Source organism: Oncorhynchus mykiss, chromosome 4 (genome assembly GCF_057628025.1).
Source record: "Oncorhynchus mykiss isolate SJ-2025 chromosome 4, ASM5762802v1, whole genome shotgun sequence".
NCBI classification, from domain to species: Eukaryota; Metazoa; Chordata; class Actinopteri; order Salmoniformes; family Salmonidae; genus Oncorhynchus; species Oncorhynchus mykiss.
This window is the reverse complement of record NC_143025.1, coordinates 23,800,044-23,823,221: the sequence shown is the minus strand read 5'-3', so window position 1 is coordinate 23,823,221 and position 23,178 is coordinate 23,800,044. Positions and strand designations below refer to the sequence as shown.

General features: G+C 45.5%; 1 protein-coding gene across 5 annotated transcripts in view; it reads left to right on the top strand.

Moving 5' to 3' along the window:
* Positions 1-23,178, top strand: part of LOC110521551 (breast cancer anti-estrogen resistance protein 3) — a 93,148-nt gene that overhangs the window by 68,249 nt on the left and 1,721 nt on the right. For 4 of the 5 annotated variants that reach the window (XM_021599165.3, XM_036969087.2, XM_090231542.1 and 1 more), the window contains 7 exons: positions 14,925-15,053; positions 18,074-18,519; positions 19,118-19,218; positions 19,725-20,488; positions 22,077-22,192; positions 22,307-22,478; positions 23,017-23,128. In XM_021599165.3, coding sequence (XP_021454840.2) covers positions 14,925-15,053; positions 18,074-18,519; positions 19,118-19,218; positions 19,725-20,488; positions 22,077-22,192; positions 22,307-22,478; positions 23,017-23,128 — 1,840 coding nt within the window. Of the gene's footprint in view, positions 1-3,536; positions 4,234-14,924; positions 15,054-18,073; positions 18,520-19,117; positions 19,219-19,724; positions 20,489-22,076; positions 22,193-22,306; positions 22,479-23,016; positions 23,129-23,178 lie in introns of those variants that run through there. The other variant, XM_036969088.2, reaches the window with a different exon arrangement.

Below are 23,178 nucleotides of genomic sequence, written 5' to 3'. Positions count from 1 at the left end.
CTTGATAGTCTGTTCTTATCTTTTTATTTTCTGGAGTTGAATTAAAAGATGTGCCAATATGCTTTCCAGGGAAATGGTATTTGTGTTATCCTTTGTAGTTTCCAAAATTCTAAAGGACAGACAGACATTACACACAGTTTCTAGATCTTTTAGACATGACCAAGAGACAAATGTGGACATTGTATGTGATGTGCTGTAATGGCACACTTGGCACTGGTCAATACTGCTCTTTGGTTCTGTGCCAGCGTTGTGTGTTGTGTGTCTCACCTTTCATCACAGCGTTGTCATCATCAGTGTCAAAGGCATTCTAATCACTTATTGATGCTTGGTTGCACACTTCTATCTGGCTCTATATCCATCTTCCTCTTTGCTCGTGTCCAAGAATGGTAAAGTAACTGAAATGAACGACTACAGACCCGCAGCACTCACTTCCGTCATCATGAAGTGCTTTGAGAGGCTAGTCAAAGACCACATCACCTCCTCCCTCCCGAGACACTCGACTCTCTCCACTTCACCTACCGCCCTGACAGATCCACGGATGACACAAACGCCATTGCACTGCACACTGCCCTCAACCACCTGGACAAGAGAAATACATATGTGAGGTTGCTGTTCATTGCTTACAGCTCAGCCTTCAGTACCATAGTGCCCTCTAAGCTCACCACAAAGCTCACAGCCCTGGGACTGAACTCCTCCCTATGCAACTGACAAATGACAGTCCATCATGAGCCCCACAAGGGTGTGTCCTCAGTCCCCTCCTGTACTTCCTGTATACCCACGACTGTGTGGCCTCACAGTTCCAACTCCATCATCAAGTTTGCTGAGACGGGACAGTAGTAGGCCTGTTTACCAACAACGATGAGATGGCATACATGGAGGAGGTAGGTACTCTGATGGTGTGGTGCCAAGTAAAAAACCTCTCCCTCCACGTCAGCAAAACAAAGGAGCTGATTGTGAACTTCAGGAGGAACCAGGTGGGGCACGCCCCCATCCTCATCAACGGGCTGCCGTGGAGACGGGAAAAAAACTCACATTTCTCGGCGTACACGTCTCAGAGGAGCTGAAATGGTCAAACCACACAGACACCGTGGTGAAGAAGGCATGACAGCGACTCTTCAATTTCTGGAGGCTGAAGAAATTCAGCTCGACTCCGAGGGCCCTCAGTGTCCTACAGGAGCACCATCGAGAGCATACTGTCAGGCTGCATCACAGCCTGGTACAGCAACTCCACCGCAGCAGACCGCAAGACACTACAGAGGGTGGGACGCTCAGCTGACAAACCATTGGGGCCCCACTGCCTGCCCTCCAGGACACCTACAACACCAGGTGATGCAGGAAGGCCAAGAAGATCATCAGTGACCTCAGCCACGGGCCACCCGCTTCAAACACTCAGACGTGGGCAGAACAGGAGCATCATGGCTAAAACTAGCAGACTGGCCAATAGCTTCTACCCCCAGACCATCTGGCTGCTGAACAGCCACCACTAGTCAGCTACCTGCTCCTCCTGCCTCCCCGGACTTCCTCGAGTTGAGTTCCTCATCCTACACATGCACTGTTTGTTTGCGGTTGTATTTGCTCTGTTTCCAGTATCTTCTGTCTGTTTTGTCTTACATTCGTTTTTTGTTGTTAAATAACAATTTGTTCTTAGTTGACTTGTCTGGTTAAATAAAGGTGTAATACAATTAAAATGATGATACAGGTCAACTGGATGTCAGTCAAAAGTAAAGTATTCTGAGTTGGCTGTTCCTCCATTCCACTTGTCTAGAGAAATAAATGTGTGTATTTTGGGGGGTACTTTACTTAAAGCTGGTAATTTGAAGCTTGTGAAAACTCTCTAACAGGTTCCTCTCTTTCCCAGGGGCACGCAGTCTTCTGGGGTTTTAATGAAAGCAATTAACTTGTTTGATGTGTTTCCTGCGGGAAAGCATTTCTGCACTGTGTAGAGAAGAGGGAGTTCCAGCCTGCTTTCCCTAATGTCTTTGTTTACACTTTATGAGCGTTTCGGAGGCAGGGGAATGGAACCCAGCCGATAGATAGCCAACTGTTTGCATTTCTTAATGGCTCTTGGGTAATTACACTCCTGCACTCATTGGATCTCCTGACCCTTTCCCAATGTGGTTACAACGGGAGCTTTTTGTTCTTACAACAGATTTATGAATGGCACAAGACAGAGAGGACCACTTAAAACTATTATACAACATGAAAACAAAGCACATGGATGACTGATTTGTCCTGTAGAGCCCCAGATGTGCTCCAGATGCATATTGGAGATAGATGGAGTAGAAGAACATACTTAATAGAGTATTCACTTTACATAGATTCAAAATGGCAGATTTCCTTCTTTTTTTTTTTTAGATATTGTGTAAAAGGGAATCATTAGGTCAGCCGGTTCTCACTCCCCCTCACCTGTAGTGGGACCGTATCGCTGATTCATAGGGATGAAGCAAGCCAGTCCTGTGAGGCTGTATCTAATGATTGCTATAGTATATTTTCATCCGTCTAGCAATCTGGCTTTTTCCCCACATGCCGGTAATAGGCTGTAAGTTTCCCTAAAGCTTTTTCAACTGAATGAAGCTGGATTTTACCGCTCACGCGTTAGGATGTCAGCTGATATCATGGTATTGGAGGTCCAACCAAACATTCCCTGGACAATGAAATGTGGTTGGTCAATTCCTGTAGTTGTTGGAGTGGTTGACATTCCACTCTGTCGGCATTACTTGGGCAGTTGACAAAAAGTGGTTCTGTGTCAAATCAAATTAAATGTTATTTGTCACATGCGCCGAACACAACAGATGGAGACTTGACTGTGAAATGCTTAATTACGAGCCCTTTCCAAACAATGCAGAACTAAAAAGTATGAAAATTAGCTAATAAAAATAGAAAATAGTAACAATAAATAACAATAACGAAGCTACTGTATATACTGTACAAGGAGTACCGGTACTGAGTCAATGTGCAGGGTTACGAGGTAATTGAGGTAATATGTACATGTAGGTAGGGGTCAGCCATTTGGTAGCCATTTGATGAACCATTCATCAGCCTTTGGGATAGAAGCGGTTCAGGTGTGAACAGAGTGAACAGTCTATGACTTGGGTGGCTGGGGTCTTTGACAATTTTCCAGACCTTCTTCTCACACCGCCTGGTATAGAGGTCCTTGGTGGCAGGGAGCTCTGCCCCAGTGATGTACTGGGCCGTCCGCACCACCCTCTGTTGCGCCAGTGTGGCTCAGTCGGTAACAGTGTTCACAACATCAAGGTCTTGGGTTCAATTCCCTGCAGGATCCACCGACATAATATGTATGCAGTCATTGCCCTGTAAGTCATTTGGGTAAAAGCACCTGCTAAGTGCCATTGCTTTCTAATGAAGAATACAGTCTTCTGGACATGCTCAGTTATACTCCAACCATCTCTCTGACTGAAGTTAAGTGGACTTAGCATTGAAGGACACAGAGACATAGCTCTAACCCCAGTGAATATGTATCATCACTACTCCTGCCTCCCATCTGTGTACTAATACATTCTGCTCAGTGGTTGTTCAGAGAGACAAATTAAATATAGACTGAGAAACCAGATCATTTGCCTATTTCTCTGTTCAACAACTATGTCTGACCGACTTAGTATTAGATCAAGTATGAAAAAAGACCTTCACAGTTAAAAACAGCAGTGTGTTAAAAGAACAGAAGAATCACAGAGCATGTTTATGGTGGCGGTGTTAATCAGAGCAGCACTGTTGGTAGGGTACCGGGCTTCAGAAGAACACACAGGAGCTTCTCCCCTCCCTCTAAACTCAGCCAGTGGTAAGAGGGGGCTGCAGGGGTTAGTCCTGGTAGAGGCAGTAGAGGCAGTGCCCTCCAAGCTGGCTCTGACTTTATTAGTGCGAGAGCAAGATCACATGGAGTTTCCACCGCTCCATACATGGAGCTCCGGGACTGCGTGAAGCAGCATGGATTAGTGTGTTCACCGTGTAGAGCACAGACAGCAGGGCTGCTTAGACTGAAAAGGAGACGAGAGAGAGCCACAGAGTAAGGTGCTGCAATGCTCACCCCCTCGGTGTGACATAGGTGAAGGCTAATTGAGAATCTCTGTGCTGTTTTGATGCCAAGATTTGTTTGTGAGGCCGTTTTTGCGAGTTAACCGAAAGGTGCGAAGGATGTCAGAGAGATGCAACGTTCTGAGTACCTTGACTGCAGCCCTGTGCTGCTTCTACCAGAAGAGCTCCGTCATCAGGGCCAAGGTGAGTGACGTCATGCCACTGTTTGTGTCACACGGTCATCTGTCAGCATTCACATCATAGCCTACTGTGTGTTCTCATAGTCAGTGTCTTGCATGTTTTGAAACCAGGTCATCTTAACTGCCTGCACCAAATTTCCTGGAATTACTTCTGTACTTTAGTGAAAGGAAAAATGAATCAAACCTGGAAAAGGGCTTTGATTCATCCTCTGTAATCTTATTCTAAGCTTTCTTTGGGCAAACAGGCTTAGCCAATGGTAATGTAGATGAATCATCAGTTGCTCCTTTAAAAAGAGGCTTTATCCTTGATCCCTTACTGTAGCCTGAATGTTTGGGTGTGATGAATGTGCCCTCTGGGCTGTGTGAGTGCTGAATGTCGTTTTTGGGGGAGCTTTCTCTTCTGTATTGACTAGTTAATGTGGGTTAGAGTCTGTCACTGTTGTGGGATGGAGAGAACTTTTAATTGCTCTCTGTGTTTTTCTATGCTCTGTGCTGCCTGGCACATGTGTCTGAGTGAAAGCTTTAAATAGCCCTGTTAGTCAGTGCTGGTTGTTTTTTTCCTCCCAGATCAGACCTGCTGTTTAGATATTTTCATTATAGTAAGTGAAGAGGTCAGCCAGACATCCCATTCCATGTGACGACTTATGGGAGTTGGAAAGTGATGCTAAGTGTGTTCGTGATGGTGTGTGTGTGTGTGTGTGTGTGTGTGTGTGTGTGTGTGAGAGAGAGAGAGAGAGAGAGAGAGACTATGCCCTTGTACTATAAATGTGTGAGAGCTCATCTGTATAATCTGTGTAATTGATTTAGAATGTATCTCACAATCCACTTAAGTTATTAATGAAATTCTTTACTTTTCTTTGTTTGAAGTATGGCTTTGATATTCCTTTGTAATATGTCCCATTGAAAGTGGTCTGTCCTTTATGACATCAGGGGGAATTGTTACAGTGGCATTAAGTGAATTGGATGGTGAGGCTGGAAAGAGAGAGACACTACAGTATATCTGTCCCAACAGTGTTATAGAAAGGCCCTATATCTGTCCCAAGAGTGTTATAGAGAGGCCCTATATCTGTCCCAACAGCATTTATGGAAGTGACACAGGCCTGTAACTTCAGAAGGGGCAAGGGGGTCATGAGATGGACCAAAATACTGACATTATTAATAGCCATTATCAGTTATGCCAATTATTTGTGGCTGGCTGAAGAATGACATATACTGTAGGCCTATTCTGTACAGTACAGTACTTACAGAGACACCTTGTACACAGTGTGTAATACAAGTGGGTTGTAAAAATTGCCTTAACAGATAAGCTGCAAATGAGTTGAAAGGCTTATAGGAAGTGACTTTTCCCTGGAGGTCTACTGCCCCAAAGCTCATCAGTGTTAACCACAGTGAGATCAGCCCCTCACCCCCAGTCCTCCTCCTCATCATAATTATCATCTACATCTATGCTGGCTCTCACACTCGTCCATCACATAGGGCTACTGATCCCTCCATCAATATTTCTTTCTCGATCCATCAATCTCTCTCTCTTTTCTTTAGTGACCCTCTCTCATCATGACCCACAGTGGAGAACGGCATGTTTCCTACAAGTCTATGATTCATCTGATTCTATTATTTTAAGGAGAGATATTTGCCCCAAAATAGCCCACAGTTTGTTGCTCCTGGAGTCTGGCTGTTTGGGCCCAGCGGACCCTAGAGAGTCCAGATAGTCTGTTAGCTTAGACATTGGCTCTGTTTTGTTTGGCCCAGGCTTAAAATAGTTCCATGTAAATACCTGGTTCGGACACGCTAGTCTGTGTGTCGGGGTCACAGGGGGTAACACAGTGGGCAGTGTTGGGCCTTGGGGCTCTGGGCTCTGGTGCATGGGGCCATTAAAGAGGGAGAATTATTGCCTGACGGACTCACTCTGAATTTAATTCCGCTGCTCTGTCGATCGCTACATACATTCAGTCTGAATCTCCCATCCTAGGAGTTGATAATGTCATCAGCCTGGCTCTGGGACCAATCCGAATGGTCACAATGTGTTCGCATTCTAGAAATTGTATGGGGGTGAGGCAAATCCAGACTCATCGTGGAGAAGAAACATCAGTTTGGCCGGAACGATGTGGATGTGTAGCCAAGTAAGGAGAATTACTCTGGGGCCTGTGCTATGTGCTAGCTACTGAAAGACATCTCACTAATTTCCTCTCCATTAAAACAACACCCAGCAGCGGCTTAAGCACTAATAAAGGACCCAGGCAGCTCAGCAGCACAGCTGGGAGTGGAGGACAGCCATGTAGCTCCAAGGAGATGTACTGTATGCTGAGGGTGCAAACACCACACACACTCTGCAAGGTCAGAGTAGTAGTGCTAAGCAATTAACCAAAATTATGGTTATTTTTCAGTTTTTAAACAATTCAATTATTTGAATTCCATTTCATTCAGTTTTTTTTCTGTGAGCTCGATGTGCAGTTTCTGTAGAGATAAATTAGATCAAGCCTGAATTGGCGATGTAGTAGGGATTTTCCAACAGGCCAATAGTCTACATAGTTTAGCGCAGAAAACATGGTAATTAACTACAATGACCATAATCCATTGCGCCGCTTAAACTTGTCCGGTCTGTGTATAGCAGATACGAAGACTGAGAAGCGAGAACGAGCGATTGAGAGGGATAGAAAGCAGTTGCTTCAGGAGTCTGAAAATACATGACCTAAGTGATTGATAGTTACTATTCAGCAGTCATAAGAGAGTGCCTTATTTACTTGGAAGACCTACTAAGATAGTGATTTTGTCAGAGAGCATAGGCAGCAGCTCTACAGAGATGAGATGATGACTTTATGATGGTTAATACGTGTAAAGTAATAATGGGTAGTCACTACCATCATGGGACTTTTATTCATTGTTTTATTCTGTGTTGTTACAGCATTCAACCCACATAATGTATAGTGCTTTTAATGCGATGGGCTGAGTGGATTGCTGTGTGGGGGAGCACAGCAATCCTATATTTATATTTTTAGTTTTAATCCCAACCTCTATCCCCGCAGGAGGCCTTTTGCCTTTTGGTAGGCCGTCATTGTAAATAAGAATTTCTTCTTAACTGACTTGCCTAGTTATATAAAGGTTAAATAAATAAGTCAAAATAAGAGAAAAGCCTCTGGAAGGTGCTGATTTAACACAGCCAAGGTGGACACAAAACCCCGCATTCTTCTACTCCATCTAAACAATGAGGTTTCCTTCCAAATGGCAAAAAAAAAAAAAACTCTGAAGGAAGGCTTTCATCTTTTAGACAAAGTGACGAATTAGAAGAAGTACAACCGATCAGAACAGCGCCGCTTCAGAGAAATGTGGACTTTAAAGCAGCAATCAGCAGTTGAAACAATAACAAATTGATTTTCCCGCCCCTGTTTTGAGATAAAGGTGAGGGATGAGGCTGGAGAAATGTAACCACTGTCAAATTCATAGACAGAGCTATGGATGCAAGGACTGACCATCCATGAAATCAAAATGATCGTTTTAACCATGTTTTGAGGCTAAATAGTGTAGTGTGTGTTTACATTTACTTTGTTTTTCAAACATTGGAGTAAAATAAGCTTATATGGTGGGATCTGATGGGGTACGACAGTTGAACTAGCACATGAGGCATTGATAAGTTATTTTCTTGAAGGATCAATGGGTACATATAATTCTAGAGGGATGTAGCAGCTACAGATTGCCCCTTTAAGGCTTGTGTCCTCTCCTCCATATCCATCACTTCGCATGCTTTCCTGTGTGGATGTGTCCTGTTTCTGGACATTATATTACCAGTGTATTGTTGTGGATGGACATGGCCATGGAGCCCAGTTGTCGTAAACAGGTCAAGAGATAATGGAGGGTGAGTGGACTGCGGCAGGTCTCCTGAGGGGCCTCAGACAGAGATAGGATGCCCTGATGGTCCCATTTTACCCCTACACAGGAAGGGTGAGCCCACATAGCAAATCACAGATGAGAATGATAGAAAGGCCATGAAAGACTACTAAAAATACCCCCCTATTCTTTAACCTCTGTGGCGAAGTGTCCTTCTCCCCCCATCTCCACAGGAAACTCAGTAATCACCCACAGGGTTGATGTTCTGAGGCAACATTCTGGCTATCACATTTCTGTGACAAATATTGGATGTATACTAGGCCATTGGTATTATAGGTCCCCCTGGGTTCAGCTCCACATGTAATCCTAAATCTGCACTGCCAACTGACTAGAGTTTCAACCATTTAGGCCAGTGTTTCCAAACTCCAGTGCCTCCAACAGCACACATGTTTGTTGTAGCCCTGGGCAAACATACACAATTTAATTAATTGAGGGCTTGATGATTAGTTGACAAGTTGAATCAGGTGTGCTTGTCCAGGGCTTCAATAAAAATGCGTAGTGTTGGGGGTACTTGAGCACTGGAGATGGGAAACACTGATGTTTACTGATGTATACTACAGGGTTAGCAATGTAAGGACCGGGATTAGGAATAAGAAATTGTTATCTCCAAGCGGTCATTATCTCTAAGCGGCTTATGATGGTTCTGTTAACTAGAGGGTCTGGAGACTGACTGAATGAATGGGCCGTCAGCTTAAAAGGGACTTTTAAAAATGTTCTACTTCATATTCATCATCGTCTATGGGCTCCCGAGTGGCGCAGCAGTCTAAGACACTGAATCTCAGTGCTAGAGGCGTCACTACAGACCCGAGTTCGATTTCAGGCTGTATCACAACCGGCCGTAATTGAGAGTCCCATTGGGCAGCGCACAATTGGCCCAGCGTCGTTCGGGTTTTGGCCAGGGTAGGCCGTCATTGTAACAGAATTTGTTCATTAACTGACTTGTCTAGTTAAATGAAGGTTAAATAAATAAATAAATAAAATCTTCAGCAGCACCCGAACATCAACATGTGAAAATGGCGCGTTTATGTTTTGTAGTAAAAAATAGAGGAAGTGTGTCCAATGACATCATAAACCAATTAGTAGGCAATGCCTACTCATAATTGGTTAAATATCACATGATACACACTGATGTCATTGGAAACACTAATCTTCCTCTGTCCTTTTATACTACAAAACATAGAAATGCGCCATTTTCACATGTTGATGTTGGGGTGCTGCTGGAGATGATGAATAGGAAGTTGAAAATGTGTGAAGTTTCCCTTTAATAGCAGCCTGACCCTAGGGTCCACTGAGCCCTGTGTTGCCATCTCTGTGTGTACAAAACATTATGAACACCTTCCTAATATTGAGTTGCGCTGAGCCCTTCAGTAAGGCCATTCAACTGCCAATGTTTGTCTATGGAGATTGCATGTGTGTTTGATTTTATGGACCTGTCGGCAAAGGACGTGGCTGAAATTTGAAGGGGTATCAGTATATAAAATACACTATATATACAAAAGTATGTGGACATACCCCTTCAAATGAGTTGATTTGGTTTCCCCATCTGGCATTCCAATGGACGAGCCCTGACCTCAACCCCTTCAAACTCCTTTGGGATGAATTTAAAGACTGATTGCGAGCCAGGTCTAATCAGTGCCAAACCTGACTAACGCTCTTGTTTCTGAGTGGAAGCAAGTACCCGCAGCAATGTTACATCTAGTGAAAAACATCTGAGAAGTGTGGAGACTGTTACAGCAGCAAAGGGGGAACCAACTCCACATTTGACGAGCAGGTGTCCACATACATTTGGTCATGTAGTGTATGTACAGTATATATATATATATATTATTTTATATTCTGAGAAATCAATCATACTCACGAGATGAATATGTGGCAAGGTCCTGGCTGTTCACAATCATCTTGTCAAAGACAAGGGCCAGCGGTCCCTAGTAAGCTAGATCCCGGTTAAAACCCAGAGAGATTACTAATAACAAACCGCTACAGAAACCATCATCTGGAGCAGGGGGTGAAGGGGCCAGCTCTCTGAGGAGAACCCACTAAACTCATCACTATTTCCTCAAGTCAATAAATCAGACAATGAACCTCAAGCATTTCCAGTAACTCAGAACAAACAAACAATTCTCGCCCGTGTTCATCTGGAAGGATGAAACTTCTGTCACTGTCCTGCTGTGTTTGCCTCTGTATCATTCTGGGGGTTGTGCTGTTTAGCTAGTAATCCGGGTGAAGATGAAGGTGACACCACTTAACTGTTTTAGGGAATGGTAGTCAGGGTAATGTGACTGAGCCCAGCCAGAGATATGCACTTGACACACTCATGATTGAGAGTCAGCCTAATATGGATGGGTGTTTTCCAAGGTGATGACATGGACGGTAAAGGGAAGGCCTTTAAAAAGCAACCACATGATCAGTCCAACAAATGTGTGAACATGCCGGCATAATGTGTGCAGCGCTGAACAATATAAATGAGCAGTTTACTAAAAGCAAATGACATTTAGTTGATTGAATGCATGTAGTTACCCTGAAGGATTAACTATGGCCATCGTATCATAAGGCTCCTCAGAAGTAATTATACCGGAGCTATTTTAAAACTCAGGTTAAGAGTTGATTGCCTCCAGCTAAGTGGACCAGGGCATGCTGTAATTCCCCAGCATCGTAAAGTGGTGCCTCAGTGCTGTTGAAAAGCCAGGAAATGCCAAGAAAATCTACTTCATTTGGCGTCAAGTTCCCCATACCGCTATAAAACACCCTTAAATCAACAGGGCTAAGTGTCAAGGAGAGGAGGAACTCTGTGAGTTTGGATGGAGGTTGAAGATCTTCGGTAGTATTATGTAATGAATTGAAAAAAGTAAAGACTGAAGTAAAGACAAAGCTCCTTGATAGATGCTTTTCTTAGGCTGCTGTGTGAATATGGAGCGCCTGGTAATTTTAAGGTTGAGCGGTGCTGGCTGGGCCTGAAGGCCTCTAAAGACTGTTGACAACATAGAGAGAGAATGCCTGCCTGCCTACCCTGCCACGGCGTGGCCGCCCATCCTTCAGTACAATGCCAGTGCCATCAGTGGTTATTTCAGTCTGTGCACGCCTGCCCAGGCCTGCGATTGTAAGCCTCTATGGCTGACATGTATTCATACTCAGAGGAGATAGTGATATTTACATTACATCATTGACATACAGTAGTGGCCATGCTATGTTTGCTTACTTTTCTGTGGTATTGTATGTAATATTGCATTGCACACTATTCAGGCCTAGCCAGGGGTGCATTTTTTATTGCAGGTTGACGTTTATTGTAATGAATCTTGCCCTGGAGGCAGAACTTAACGATTTCAGCCAGGTGGGCCAGCTGCAAAGTCAAAATTGGATTTATCGTAAAAAATCATGAAAACTCAAATTTGCTTTTGGGTCAGGTTTTCGAGTTAGAAGTGTGGTTAGGGTCAAAATTAGATTGTATGGCTTTGTGGCTGTGCCAGCTAGTGACCATTCTGCAGAGATGCCTCTAGGGCAAGATTCATGACAATAAATGCCAACCTGCTTTTTTATTTCACTCGTCATAACTCAGTTCAATGAAGGACCCCTGGGGGCACACACCAGAGTCATGCAACGACACGGTACAGCTCTGACACATACCACACATACCCTTCTGCAACGGTGAAACGGTTTCACCCTGTCAGCGTATCCATGGAAATAGCATGATGCCTGAAAGCCTGTGACAGAAGCTAATGCCAGAGCCAGAAATATGACTTCAGGACAGTGAAACACTACACTGACCTATATGCTTATCCTATTCTCTATTCTCACTGGATGGCAATACTCTGAACTTGCTCTGACAGAGTCACACAGGGAGGTCCCCCAGCTGTGATGCACAGCAGGGCATATCCAAAAATTGATTGATTTGATTGACACACGGGCATTCATGTTATACAAGTACGTTATAGTTAAGCAATAAGGCCCAAGCGGCTGTGGTATATATGCCATTATAAACTGAGTGGGTCGAGCTCTGAATGCTGATTGGCTGGCAGCCATGGTTTATCAGACCGTATACCTTGGGTATGACAAAACATATATTTTTACTGCTCTAATTACGTTGGTAACCAGTTTATAATGGCAATAAGGCACCTCGGGGGTTTGTGGTATTTGGCCAATATACCTCCGTGTTGTGTCGTGCATAAGAACAGACCTTTAGCTGTTTATAATTGATCATCTCTCATTGAGTACACACAAGTGATCAAAACAGAATGATTTTCAGCCCCCTAGAACAGATTTTTCTCCATGTAACACTCTCTCAGACCATCAAAGGGCCTGGTATAGGATAGGTACCATACTCAAGACTGGAGTTACAGTATATAACATTCATCAGGACTGTGTTACCATATGGACCAAAATCTTGTCTCTGACCATTCGGAATAATCTTACCATAATCTTACCATTAGCTGTGACTTCTAGACTTGTAGCTGTCGAGGACACAGGCCACCAATAGTATCTAGGATCTCATGCTCTGTCCGGCAGTGTTTGTGAGATGCAGGCGCTCTCTCCTCAGCTGCCCCAGGGTAGTGGGCCGTTTCTAGGAGAGTGTTAGGCCGTGCGGGCATCACACCTGGCTGACAGGCTGTGGCCAGCCCCTTCTCCCCCAGGGTGTTTGTGTGTGTGCAGGCACACTCATGCGTGTTTTTGTGTGTATGTGCGTATCTACAGTAAAGCAGAGTGAAGGCCTGCCAGCTCAAAGGATGCAGTTTAGGAAGAATATTAACTACTTCTGTCATGACACGGCCAGATCTTGTGTGCTTCACATACATTGCTCACCACTCTAAGTTCAGCATGTATGTCTGTAAGGGGGGAGGGATTTGGGATGTTTTCTCATGTTGGACGGTTTCAGTCTCAGTCATCTGTATCCTCACTTGAGGAAGTCTCTCTCCCGCTCTCTCTCACAATTAAGTCTGAGACTTGCCTTTGAAACACATAAAACCTATTTGAATCTGATGAGCAGCAGGCCCACTGTCTCCCCAACAGGTCTAATAAGATGTATACAGATATATAAAGCAGCAACCCGTAGCTAAATTAGCTCTCTGGTAAAACAAATTGCGCCATATTAACTCATGCTAGAGTTTCCCATGCTTACCCCCTCCACCCGCCTCCTGCCAATATAAAACCCTTTCCTGGAGCCTTTAATTCAGTTTTAGTTGGCATATAATTCAGTCGACAACAACAGGAAAAACTGAAATTTACAGTAGTTCAAATGTTCTCTCTGGGGACAAGGGTGAGCGCAGCCTAACAGATTTAGCCCTAGGTTAAGCAGTAGTAGCAAATTGCCTGTTAGGAGCAGCACAATACAGTGTGTGCTTCTGTAAGTGGTCAGTGAAGCCAAACACTGTGCATTCTGAACATTCCGAACAGTTAGCCAATGACAAGAAGGCCTCATGCTATTTTAGTTGGGGACAAATGGGTGTGTTCCTGTCCCATTCCTTTAAAGGGAAAAACAGAGCTTTATGAAGAGTTTCTGTTCTCAAGGCTATTGTTGGTGATGTCAATATCCGCCATAAATACCATTGTTTTAGTGTGCAGGGACAAAGACGGCACTAGGTAAGTACGGTTAATGCATTAGAAAACCAAGTATAATATTGGTTACTGCAGGAAGGTATTGAGTTGATTTAACAACATAATCCTTCAGGTCATTGCTCACCCTTAGGGCTGACGCTGAATTGCCAGTCAACTCCCCCCCCCAACATTTCTTTATGATCCAGGTCTTGGCAGCCCCTTGTAATGCTCAAATTGTGTTTTGGAAAGATGCAGATTGGGTGCCAACATCCCAGAAGAACACAATGGCTACAGTACTTTCCCCCAGTCTAATGCTGCCTGCCATCTCCAGGGGGTTGGTTTAAAAAGCAGCAGAGTTTTAAAACGTTGTTGTTCTGGGTCCAACGGACCTCTAGTTAAAAGAGGGGAAAACTGATGCTCGGTTCAACCCCACAAGTGGTGCCACTGGAGGGAAATGTCATTATGTCTCCAGAAGTATCACGTCTAACTCAGTATGACATATATTACGGGCAGACAGACAAGTTGTGCAACAGACCAACCCTTTTATAATGCGTTTAGAAAATATAAGCCAAAGCAGGAAGACAGTGTGGAGGGGAAGTCTATTGATTGTGAAAGAGGATTTCCTCAAAGCAGGACTGAGAAGAGTCTCTGTATTATCAACCTGAGAGGTATTTCCTGGCAGGAACCTGCTATCATAGATGAGGTCATCCCATGTCCCCTTTTTTGTTATATGACTGACACAATGTGTGTTTTGAACTATGCAAGTAGACTGTAAATCCTAGTGTGAATCACAGCAGCCTGGCATAGTGGACTGTGTGTGTATGAGTGTGTGTGTCACTGTATTCAGGTGAGTGTGTTGTTGCTCCACCCGGAGGCCTCTTGCTGGGGCAGAACAGGGCAGAGGGGCATGGCAACAAGGCCAGGATATGACACAGCAGTCAAAGCAGAGGCAGGTAGAGCCCTCGGCCAATTGGAGCCTTCGGCATAGTGCATCTCTGGGAAGTTACAGCCCAGGAAACAAAGAGGGGAGGAGAGCTCTGTATGACACATGCTTACACAGAAAAAAAGACAGAGAGGGAGAGGGAGAGAGAAAAATAAAGTGTGTGTGAGAGGTAGCTAGAAACAGTAGAGGGAGAGTTATATTACAAAGGTTTACCGGTACATAGACAGACCGACAGATAGATGCAGACAGCCAGTGCAGTGCACACAGTGTGCACCCTCAGTACAGCAACCATGTCTGTGAGGATACCAGTACTGAAAGAGCCTGTTCTTCCTGTCTATGTGCAGTTCTCCAGGGACAAGTACATCATGGAGGGCCCACCGGAGAAACTACGCAAGGAGCTGGAAGACGAGCTGAAGCTGGGCAGTGAGGAACCACGCAGCCACGCCTGGTACCATGGTGCCATCCCCAGACAGGTAAACAAAAAAAAACACTCTCTCTCTTTCTCTGGAGGGACAACTCAGCTGCCTGTTTGCCATGCCTGTTTTAGAGTCCAATGATTTAGCTTGAGTCAAAGGATTCTTGATAAAGTATTTTTTTTGTGGCCGGCGGCACATGCTGGCTCTTTGTGAAAGAGGATATTTAAATAAAGAGATGGAGCCAAGAGAGGCTTACTGTGAAACACGACCAGCCCAATGAAAGCATGCAGAGGGGAGGGGTTCCTCTGTTGCCAACAGCTACGGCCGGGTGTCCAGTTGCACACTGATTTCATTCAGGGGCCTGTCACTCCCACCCTGTGGAGGAATCACAGCACTGGCGCTCTGAAAACATGGCAACCATGCAAAATCTTGCATACCCACGCAGAGCAGGACAGCTGGCCAGACAGACACGTTTACAAGCTCAACCAAAAATCTCTGTAATGACATCCAACACAATGCTTTGTTTGGTCACACTGGAGTATTATGTGAATGGAGTCAGGGAGCTCAGACACTTTGGCAGGCAGCTCGTCATAAATATGTGAAAACTCCCAGTGACTAGAGGTTTCTAGAGGGGATCTGTGTCTCTTTCATGTGGACTGAAGAGTAAAAGCTACATGGCTGAGGGTCTGGACTTAGGAGGGGGCTGTGACAGTGTGACAGATCCCTGCCCTCTGACAACTAGCGCAGCAGTGTTCAACTATTACCCTAGGAGGTCAGGAGCCTGTTGGTTTTCTGTTCTACCTGATCATTAATTGCACCCACCTGGTGTACCAGGTCTAAATCAGCCCCTGATTAGAGAGGAACAGCAGAAGAAAAACACACAGTGGAACTGGCTTTGAGGTCCAGAGTTGAGTTTAAGGGCTCTAGGGGCTGAGCCTGGTTTTGAACACAGGGGTGTAATGTCTGAGGAGTGTTACTGATGATGACCCACCTCAACACCCAGAGCTCTGCTCAAATAAGTGCTTGTACACAGAGTAGTAAAATCAGAGACTGTGTTTTTTCCTGTGATTCACTCTCAGGCAACAACTTGTCTGAAACTGGTTGAGCCAGATCAGAATCAGACAAATAAGGACAAGTCAACAACGGAAATAAGTATTTATCTTGACAGGTCTGTTCTACAGCACTGGCTGTATTAAGTCCATTAGGCTGTGTGAGGCTCAGTGACAAAAGGGCAGACTCACTGTCAGTTTGACATACTGTGGCTGAATGGTTCATTGAAATGGGCTTCATTTCAACCTTGTGCTTTCATCAGTATCTCACTAAGAGCTTGTCACTGAGAACTTGTCACTGTGAACAGAGCGGCGCTGACACACACTTAGTAGTGAAAGCTCAGGCCACAGAGCTCGGTCCATGAACCCCAGCCTCAGCACACACACACAGAGCTCGGTCCATGAACCCCAGCCTCAGCACACACACACAGAGCGAAAGGTCTTAATTGGATGGTAACAACACAGGGGTTCAATCAAATGACATGATGCTATTTATTAACATCTTCTGTTATAGCCGTCCACTGATCTGCCAGGGACCACGCCTCTATCAGTCTAATCATCACCCCTAAGATAAAAGCTCATCTGTGCTCACTGTGCCACCCATCCCATTTCCCAGTACACCTGTCACCTTCTGGTTTCGTCCTACTGTATCTCTCAGTGGAGTGTATGTAGGCCAGGGAGACCTGCAGCCTTGTTCCATGTCTTACGTTGTGACCTTGTAAGGGGTGTGAGCCAGCATGTATCACAGCCCTCCATTAGGCATTGTGAGAGTCACAATGGCTCTGCCAGTCCCTGGTTACAGTAGCTGCACACACTGTCCTGTTTACCCACAAGACTGGGCGTCTCTGAACTAGAACTACTATAACTAGTAAGACCAGCTCAGTCAACTCCCATTCTACCATTAGAGAACACATCAGCAGCTTCTGGTGATGGAGGAGTCCCCGTCCCCCCCCCATGCCAGTGCATCAGGGATAGTGAATGTTGTCACAGTGCATGTATGTCCCAAGGAAAAACACTGGCCACTCAAGTTGCTCAACGAGTTGTGCTGGCAATGGGATTGTGTTACGATTTTCCCTGCTGTAAAAATAAAAACGCATAGCTGTTTGAAAACACTTTCAATTTCCATATAATTTCACAACAAAACATTTCACAACGGTTATCTGTCAGAAATGTATAAATAACTTTGCATAGCTAATGGATGTAATATGGAACGCAATTTCAATGAGCTATTTCATGAGGTATAAATCATATGACTTTCAATGCGTCAACTGGGTTTAAAATCTTAAAGCATCGCCTTGTGTGTAAAATCACAGATGGGACCTGAATAAGAAATGGAGCTCGTTTGAGCTTGTCCTTGCGGGCATGTGACAGGATGGCATAAGACTGGTAAACACACACATGCTCAGCTTTACACGCTGCACCTCGTCGGCAGAACAGGGACTTTACTTTACGTAAGGACAAGGTAAAACAGCATTCATGCTGCCTAGTGATCCTAGTAAGGTTTAATAAGCTCCTTCCTGGTGCTACTGCGGCCAGATTGTGAAAAGAGGGCTTTTAAACTTTTAATTAAAAACCCTCCACCTTCCGACACCAAAACATAATTACTAAGTTCAATAGTATCTTAATTAAAAAGGTAATTAAATGTTTGGAAGAACAACATGAGTGGAGTGTGTAGACCAATGTGTGACATGACTGAGTTTCTACGCAACACTGGGGCTTTTGGTCATTTGACCCTACAGTTTGGCTGTGTGGCCTGCACTCAGAGAGCATTTGGGGAGGTATCATGATGTTACAGTACAGTAACAGTAGTGCTAGTGAAAACATTCAGTGAGCCAAGCATGTTACTGAGAAGGCCATTCAGTGAGGGAGTAGAGCGCCTGTCGCCACAAATCCAACTGTGAGACAAGTGTGACAAACTGAAAACACACTAGATACAGTTCTAACTGTGTGATATTGAAAATACAACCAAGTGTGTGAGCTACATGTCTGTGTGTATGTGTGCTCAACATGTGTCCTCTGGGTGTCCAGGTGGCAGAGAACCTGATCCAGAGAGATGGGGACTTCCTGATCCGGGACTCTCTGTCCAGCCCTGGGAACTACGTCCTGACCTGCCAGTGGAAGAATAGCCCGCAACACTTCAAGATCAACAAGAAGGTGGTGGCCATGAACGAGGCTTACTCCCGGGTGCAGTACCTGTTCGAGAAGGAGGGCTTCGACAGCGTGCCTGCCCTGGTGCGTTACTACGTTGGCAACAGGAAGCCAGTGACGGAGGCGGTGGGGGCCATCGTCTTCCAGCCCATCAATAGGGCCTTGCCCCTGCGCTGCCTAGAGGAGAAGTATGGTGTGGCCTGTGTCCGTGTGGAAGCTGGCCTGACCCTGCCCGAGAGGAAGAGCCAGACATCTAAACGCCTGAGCCTCAACATCATGAACGGACACACCCAGGACCACAGCCTCGGACGGGGGAACCTGCTTAGGTTAGTAGGCTATCTACAGAGGCTCAGGCCGGTACATAGTGTATGTGGTTGGAAATTGTCTGTGAGCCGTAGGCTACAATGGAGATGCTAGCTGATGCTGCAAGATCCATTTAGATCCAATACAGCAATAAAGTGCCCTTTATTTTCCTCTGCAGCCATTTATATGCCGGCAACTTATAAGTAGCTATAAAATATAATTTTGTAGGGGGTTTGTCCAAATGGAATTGGCTCCGTATAATTTCATGTATAGCCTAACATGCGAACACGTGCACTCCAAATTTGTAAGACTAATGTGGGAGTCACAGAGATAAGTACACGTCTACAATAAACCATTCCTGAGGTGAAATAAGGAGTGGTGTTTAGCCTGGATGGAGAATACCAACCTCTGAGCACAATACCAAGGCAAACTAGGACAAAAAATACCCCATCAAATTACACTGTACCATTTTACATAACAAACAGTGCACACAATGTATCAGGTTTCTCTAGGGGTTAGTGGTGTGGTGTGCCCAGTAGCCATGTCTCAGTTGGTAGCTAGAGGGATCAGTCCAACTGAACACTCCTTTTCTCCTTCTCTTCCTCACTCTCTGTCTATCAGGAACAAAGACAAGTGTGGAAGCCAGCCGGCGTGTCTGAACCACGTTCAGGAGAGACGACGGCCCCTCAAAACCCACCAGTCAGAGAGCTTCCTCCCGCTAGGTATGTACCATCCCCGCTCTCTTACTCATTATGCTGCAGTCAGAGGATGTACAGCTCTGACGAGCCTGCAAAAGCCTTGTTTCCGTGAACATGCACTCTTTGCACAGGGGTGGGAATATTTCAAAGGCAAATATAAACATTTTCTTCTTCAAAACGTTGCTTTGTACACTTTCAACTCAGAAGTGAAAAGTGTGACATGAGCTGGAGATGAAGATAAATGTATTTCTGAAAGGATTACAGATAAAAGTTGAAATGGGAATCGATAGATGCGCTTGAAGTCTGAGTCTTTGGAATAAAAGAGACGAGAGATCAGAGAGATTCAAAAAGCTGCATTCCATTCTGTGACTGACAATGTAATTAAGCTTTCTATGCAGTCAGACTTCAAATAGACAGCAGGACTCCCAGTCAGCAGCTACAGAACACAGCATGGCTCTAGCTGTGTGGTGTTGCTAGGCTGCAGTGTGCAGGTTTAAATAATGATGTTTACTCGCTCACCCTCTCCCCAGGCTCCAGGCCCCAGCCCCAGCTCATGGAGCACCAGCCAAGCCCCAAGTCTCCAGTATTCAGGACGGGTAGTGAGCCGGCACTCAGCCCCACCGTGCCAAGGAGGATGGACTTTGAGACCCAGGCCGGGGAGGCCATACGGGGCTCAGACAGCCAGCTCTGCCCCAAGCCGCCCCCTAAGCCCAGCAAGGTGCCCTCCATCAGGATGCCCCACTCCCCACGTCTGCAGCCCCTGGCTGCCCCAGCCCAGGGCCCCCCTGTACCCCCACTGAAACCCAAGAAGCAGCATGTGATCCAGGCTCTCCAGCCTCTGCAGCCCCCCAGCCCAGAAGTGAATTACTGTGAACTCAGCCCCTGCAGCCCAGCAGAGTTGGACAGGCTCCAGGCCCCAGCCCCAGGGCCCCAGCCCAACAACAACAGCTACGTAGAGAGGCTGAGGACGGAGGAGAGCCAGAGGAGCAGATTGGACCGCAGCTCCTACCACCACGCCATCGAAGCCCTGGAGAATGGCAGCAAAGAGGAGGTGGAAGGAGGTGGAAAAGGAGGGATGGAAGAGATAGAGGAGACTGTGGAGGAGAAGGAGAGAAGCTTCCAACGGCCGGTGTTTGAGACTGCGTCTGCGTTCCGGCCGGGGGAGTTTGAGTCGAGGCTGCTGCCTGCAGAGAACAAACCCCTCGAGATGAGTGTACTGAAGAGAGCCAAAGAGCTGCTGGTCCATAAAGACCATCACATCATCGCCAAACACATCCTCATGGCAGACTGCCAGGTACTGCATTGTACTGTCCCTCTACACACCGTACCCACATTACGTTCACCACACCACTAGTCCTACCAGATGTCTGAACACTCTGGGCTGAATCCCAAACAGAGATCATAACTCAAATTTCAGTGTACATCATGAATTGATTATATACACCGAGAATTCCAAACATTAGCAACACCTTCCTAATATTGAGTTACACCACGCCCCTTTTTGCCTCAATTCATCAGGGCATGGACTCTACATGGTGTTGAAAGTGTTCCACATGGATGCTGGCCCATGTTGACTCCAATGCTTCCCACAGTTGTGTCAAGTTGGCTGGATGTCCTTTGGGTGGTGGACAATTCTTGATACACATGGGAAAGTGTTGAGTGTGAAAAACCCAGCAGTTTTGCAGTTCTTGACACAAACCGGTGCGCCTGGAACCTACCACCAGACGATACCTCATTCAAAGGCACTTAAATATTTTGTCTTTCCTATTCACCTTCTGAATGGCACACATCCTCGATCCATGTTTCACTGGTCTCGAGGTTTAAAAATCCTACTTTAACCTGTCTCCTCACCTTCATCTACACTGATTGAAGTGGATTTAACAAGTGACATATAAATAAGGGATCCTAGCTTTCATTTGGTCAGTCTGATGCAAAGAGCAGGTGTTCTTAATGTTTTGTGCACTCAGTGTAAATTTGCAGGACAGTGTGATGAATTTTTTTGGATTCTTTTGGTTCTTTTGGTTTTGGTTTTTTGGATTCTTTTTTGATTTTTTTGGTGTTTGGATTCAGGCCTCATTCAGCAACATCTAACTTAGGGGCTAGAAACAGCCAGGCACACCAAGGGCATCAGAGACTGGTATTTCATTCATTTCCTCTCGTTGGTATTTGGCCTTTTACAGTCAGGTGTCTTATATGTCTGTCTGCTACACCACATAAGGTGCAAAACCAAAACCAGTGAATTTAACTTTAGTAAGACGCACCAAAAATGATCTGCAGCCAAATCCTGGGTGTCTAGTCTGAGGGAAACATGTTCCCAGCGTTGTTAAAGACAGCTAGAGTACACAGTTATGTAGATGTGGCTTTGAGGTGTCTAGTCTGAGGGAAACATGTTCCCAGCGCTGTTAAAGACAGCTAGAGTACACAGTTATGTAGATGTGGCTTTGAGGTGTCTAGTCTGAGGGAAACATGTTCCCAGCGTTGTTAAAGACAGCTAGAGTACACAGTTATGTAGATGTGGCTTTGAGGTGTCTAGTCTGAGGGAAACATGTTCCCAGCGCTGTTAAAGACAGCTAGAGTACACAGTTATGTAGATGTGGCTTTGAGGTGTCTAGTCTGAGGGAAACATGTTCCCAGCGTTGTTAAAGACAGCTAGAGTACACAGTTATGTAGATGTGGCTTTGAGGTGTCTAGTCTGAGGGAAACATGTTCCCAGCGCTGTTAAAGACAGCTAGAGTACACAGTTATGTAGATGTGGCTTTGAGGTGTCTCTTCTTTAATTCAGTCAGAAGGAGCTAATGATCAACGATTTCCCCAAGCATGACCATACTAAAAACACTTCTAAAACCACATTAATGCAACAACAAAAATGGTGTACCTGACAGGTTGCTAGGGTACATGGCATCTCTGAGGAGGCGAAAGGTCAAATGGGTGTGTCCTCTGGTCTGGAGCTGGTGACCTTACCCCACGGCAGGCAGCTGCGGCAAGACCTGATGGAAAGGTAAACACACACCCCCAAATCCACCTGGCACTCCTCCTCGGGTACTAGGGACTCCTCATGTAGACGCAAAAGGTTCGAGGGACTTATGACTGAACTTTTTGTCGTGTAACCCAGGCACCACACCATGGCCATCGGGGTTGCCGTGGACATCCTGGGCTGCACAGGAAGTCTGGAGGAGCGGAGCGCCACACTGAACCGTATCATCATGGTGGCTCTAGAACTGAAGGACTCCATGGGGGACCTGTACGCCTTCTCCTCCATCATGAAAGCACTGGACATGCCTCAGGTACCCCACTCAATACAACTGGACACACAAGACACGGTCCACCACATGGTCTGAGTTGAGTCTTTAACCATTCACCCTCGTGGGAGTTGGCTAAATTGAAATGTTTCTTACAGAAGACATATGGAAAGCATATGCATAACCATGGTAGCAATTGAAAGGGAACAGGTTACAGTTCACCTGACCAGACTGAATCATAACATCACACTGTTGATTTTATGTGCATTTTACATTTACTGTACCTTTCGCTGTATTTGTTGATCACGAAATCTGAAAATACTCTGGATACATTCAGTAACATAAGAATATTCCTGGAAAATGTGCGGTAGGTGCAACATAGACAAAAAATGACAAGGGGTTTGAGTGAGAGGTTTCACTGGCGTTACTGTACAGCCACTGCGTTCCAATTTAGGCATCTATCAGTGTCCAAATCTGCCCTTTTCAACATGTATACAGGTACGAGTGTAAAGGGCTGCAGGTGTAAGCGGAGATTCCTGGAGATATTGTGGTGTTTGTTTCCTAACACTGCGCTTGACCACAGATCACACGGTTAGACCAGACCTGGACCATGCTGAGGAGGAAGTACACTCAGACTGCCATCATATACGAGAAGTCTCTCAAGCCATTTTACAAGGGACTGTATGAAGGAACAGGTAAATGCACATCATTGGAGCCTTCAGTTGTAGTTGTGTGATAGTGGCTG